This window comes from Periophthalmus magnuspinnatus, chromosome 21 (assembly GCF_009829125.3).
Source record: "Periophthalmus magnuspinnatus isolate fPerMag1 chromosome 21, fPerMag1.2.pri, whole genome shotgun sequence".
NCBI classification, from domain to species: domain Eukaryota; kingdom Metazoa; phylum Chordata; class Actinopteri; order Gobiiformes; family Gobiidae; genus Periophthalmus; species Periophthalmus magnuspinnatus.
This window is the reverse complement of record NC_047146.1, coordinates 18,727,591-18,730,457: the sequence shown is the minus strand read 5'-3', so window position 1 is coordinate 18,730,457 and position 2,867 is coordinate 18,727,591. Positions and strand designations below refer to the sequence as shown.

The 2,867-nt window shown below is 36.3% G+C and overlaps 1 protein-coding gene across 1 annotated transcript; it reads left to right on the top strand.

Annotated features, from left to right (window-relative positions):
• Nucleotides 1-1,043: 1,043 nt before the first annotated feature.
• On the top strand, nt 1,044-2,867 carry LOC129457269 (uncharacterized protein KIAA2012 homolog). The gene is made up of 3 exons (XM_055230374.1): nt 1,044-1,130; nt 1,335-1,720; nt 2,622-2,867. The coding sequence occupies exons 2-3, from the start codon at nt 1,463-1,465 to the stop codon at nt 2,865-2,867; spliced, it is 504 nt and encodes a 167-aa protein (XP_055086349.1). The 5' UTR covers nt 1,044-1,130; nt 1,335-1,462.

Below are 2,867 nucleotides of genomic sequence, written 5' to 3'. Positions count from 1 at the left end.
ACTAAACTAGATGAAGTTGATAATATTGTCCCGTATTTGTCCGCTCTGGATGGGACAGAATTGGATGCAGAGACAAGAGAAGACACTGCAGTGAAAGCCAAAAAGGACCTCATAAGTGGACAATTGTCTCAACTACAGCAGCGGTTAGTGTCATTCTATCCTTATGCAGATTTGTTTATTAATACCAAACATGAGAAATATTTAGGAAGTATTATTCCTAAGTATTTATTTTGACTGCACAAGTTTTCTTTTTTACAGAGTAGTGACAACAAATAAACCAAATGATGCACCCAAACTGAAAGATGTGAAAGACAGTGAGAAGCTGATTGACATAAAGGGAACTGAAGAGGGGTTTGTATCCAACAATTAAACGCATCATCTCATTCACTAAGATCTGACCTGTTGCAGATTTACTCATTGTAATTTTTTGATTTTGGGGAAAAAGAAAAGACGTGAGATCAACTACCAATCACCAAGTTGGTTCAGGAAAAGAAAGGGAAGAAAGAATAGCATTGCATGATTCTTGGCCTGATAGTGGATCAAATCAGAACAAGACCAAGACTCCTTCAACAAACACTGTAAGAAACATTAATTAACATTCTTAAGACTAAACATCATTTATTTTCAGAGGTGGTTAGAACTTCCTCTTCCAACTGTGAGTAAGTCTACAAGTGACAAAAGCTTTATGTTGACAATATGAAATGATTTGAACATTTGTGTTTCTTGCACCGCTCCTTCAGATATGATTTAGTTTGTCTCATTTTTGTGTCTATCCTTTGAAAATACCAGATTTTGTGCATTACTTAACATTTTGTCCTTCAAATTACATTCACTTCAAATTATAAATAAAATTCTCACTCTTCTCCACTACTTTGTACTTCTACTTGAGTAATAGTTATTAAAAGTAACATTACTTTTACTTGAGTACAATGTCTGGCTACTCTAGACTCCTCTGTTTGTTTTAAAATGAATTCAGACTAAAGGAGTAAAGGACACAGAAGCAACGATAAGAGATATAAAGAAGACAAATGATAAAAGTGTGAATAAAGATGCTGTTGAAGTGGAGGATGCAGCAAGTGACAGGAACAAGAAGAAAAGAAGAAGAAAGTCAAAACATAAAGGCAGCTCAGGTAATACATCCAAATATTGGCCTTACAGATAAGAAAGAGAAATATGTTTTTTCCTAATAAATATCATTATCAAAAATAGACTTTCTTTTCTGAAAATTCACTGTAGTAATGGCTCGAGGTTACATTTGTTTTTTGTCAGGTGAGCCAGATTACAATACATAGAAATTACAGTTGAAATTGAATCATTATTTCTCCTTTCTTCAGACAAAATTACATCCGATATTTTGGGAACTGAAGCAAGAATTAGCCGCCAGGATATTGAAGACGAAGTCAACAAACAAGGAAGTATTGGTCTTTCTGCCAAACAAAAACACAAAAATACAAAGTTGGACATGATTGAAGATCGTTTTGCCATAAAAGAGCCCGGACTGAAATCGGACAAACTCAGCAGGTCTATGAGGTCTCTAAGAGGGGACAGTGGATCCAGTCTGAAAAGTAGCAGCTCTCAAAAGTCCCTGTCCTCATCCTGTGAAGGCAGAACATTCCAGGGGACCCCTGCTCACCTGTTCCTGTCCCGCAGCCGTCTGTCCTCCTGCTCCACAGTCATGATCCCAGAGGAGCGACTTATGCTCAATCCAACCAAATCTGATGTAAGAAGGACACAGAGATAAGTGATTGATAAAATGTCATTTCTATAGCTGTGTTCACCACATACAATTTGGAACTAAACTGGAATTAAACCAGGACTAGAAAAGAAACAAACCAAGTTTACATCAGGACTAAACTGGATTCAAGCCAGGACCAAACCAGGACAAATGTGATTGCACCATTATTGTCTATTCCACAAAATAATACAATCAAACAGAACATTATTACCAATGATGGAACGTAACAAAGTAAAAGTAGTAAAGTACTGTACTTAAGTATTAATTTGTATCTGTACTATGTCGATACTTTTTACTTTTACTTCACTACATTTGAGAGCAGGTATCTGTACTTTGAACTCCACTACATTTTTGAACTGGAAAAAGTAAAAGTATTTTTCATTTCATTCAAGGCGAGGGTTTATTTTTATCATGTTCACAATTTGAGAAAACGAAAATATACAAATAAAAACAGCCAGAAAAAAAACAACTGATTCAGTTATTTCTGTTGAACAAAATTCCGCTCAAACCCTAAGACCTCAAAATCTGCGCTAAATACTTTTACTTTTGACTCTTTATGTATATTTAAAAGATGCACTTTAATACTTTTACTGTAATCAACTTTTTTATGCGATACGTTTACTTTTACTTGAGCTTTCTTTTGCTCCGGTATCTGTACTTTTACTTAAGTAACAAAAGTACATCTTCAACCACTGATTATTACTATTCACCAAGGGTAAAAAATACAAATGATTATTCAGGACTTCACATGTTCTTCAAAAAGATATATTTGGAGGCAGGTCTGTTTTGGGAAGTCAGAATTCATGTTAAACACACACGGTCTGACCAACAATGTTTGAGAGTGCATGTAATCACCACATTCTGTTCTCATTAACATCACATTCAGGAGGTCGAGACAAAGCAGTCCAAAATAAACCAAGACGATAACGCCAAGTTTCATGAAGCTGAGAAAATGAGGATCCAAAGAGAGGAGGAGGAGAGGAAGAGGAGGCAGGAGGAGGAAGAGCACAGACGGCAGCAGCAAAAGGAGGAACTGGAGCAGAGAATGAGGAGTGAGCTGCAGAACGAGAGACAGAGGAGGGCAGAGGAGAGCAGGTGTGACAAGTTCATTCATTATTATTTGGAAGTGTAA

Bases quoted from the DNA above. Each gene is read 5' to 3' on its own strand.
- LOC129457269 (XM_055230374.1), top strand. From the start codon at position 1,463: ATGATTGAAGATCGTTTTGCCATAAAAGAGCCCGGACTGAAATCGGAC. The intron at 1,721-2,621 runs GTAAGAAGGACA...CATCACATTCAG, and splicing joins TCAATCCAACCAAATCTGAT to GAGGTCGAGACAAAGCAGTC.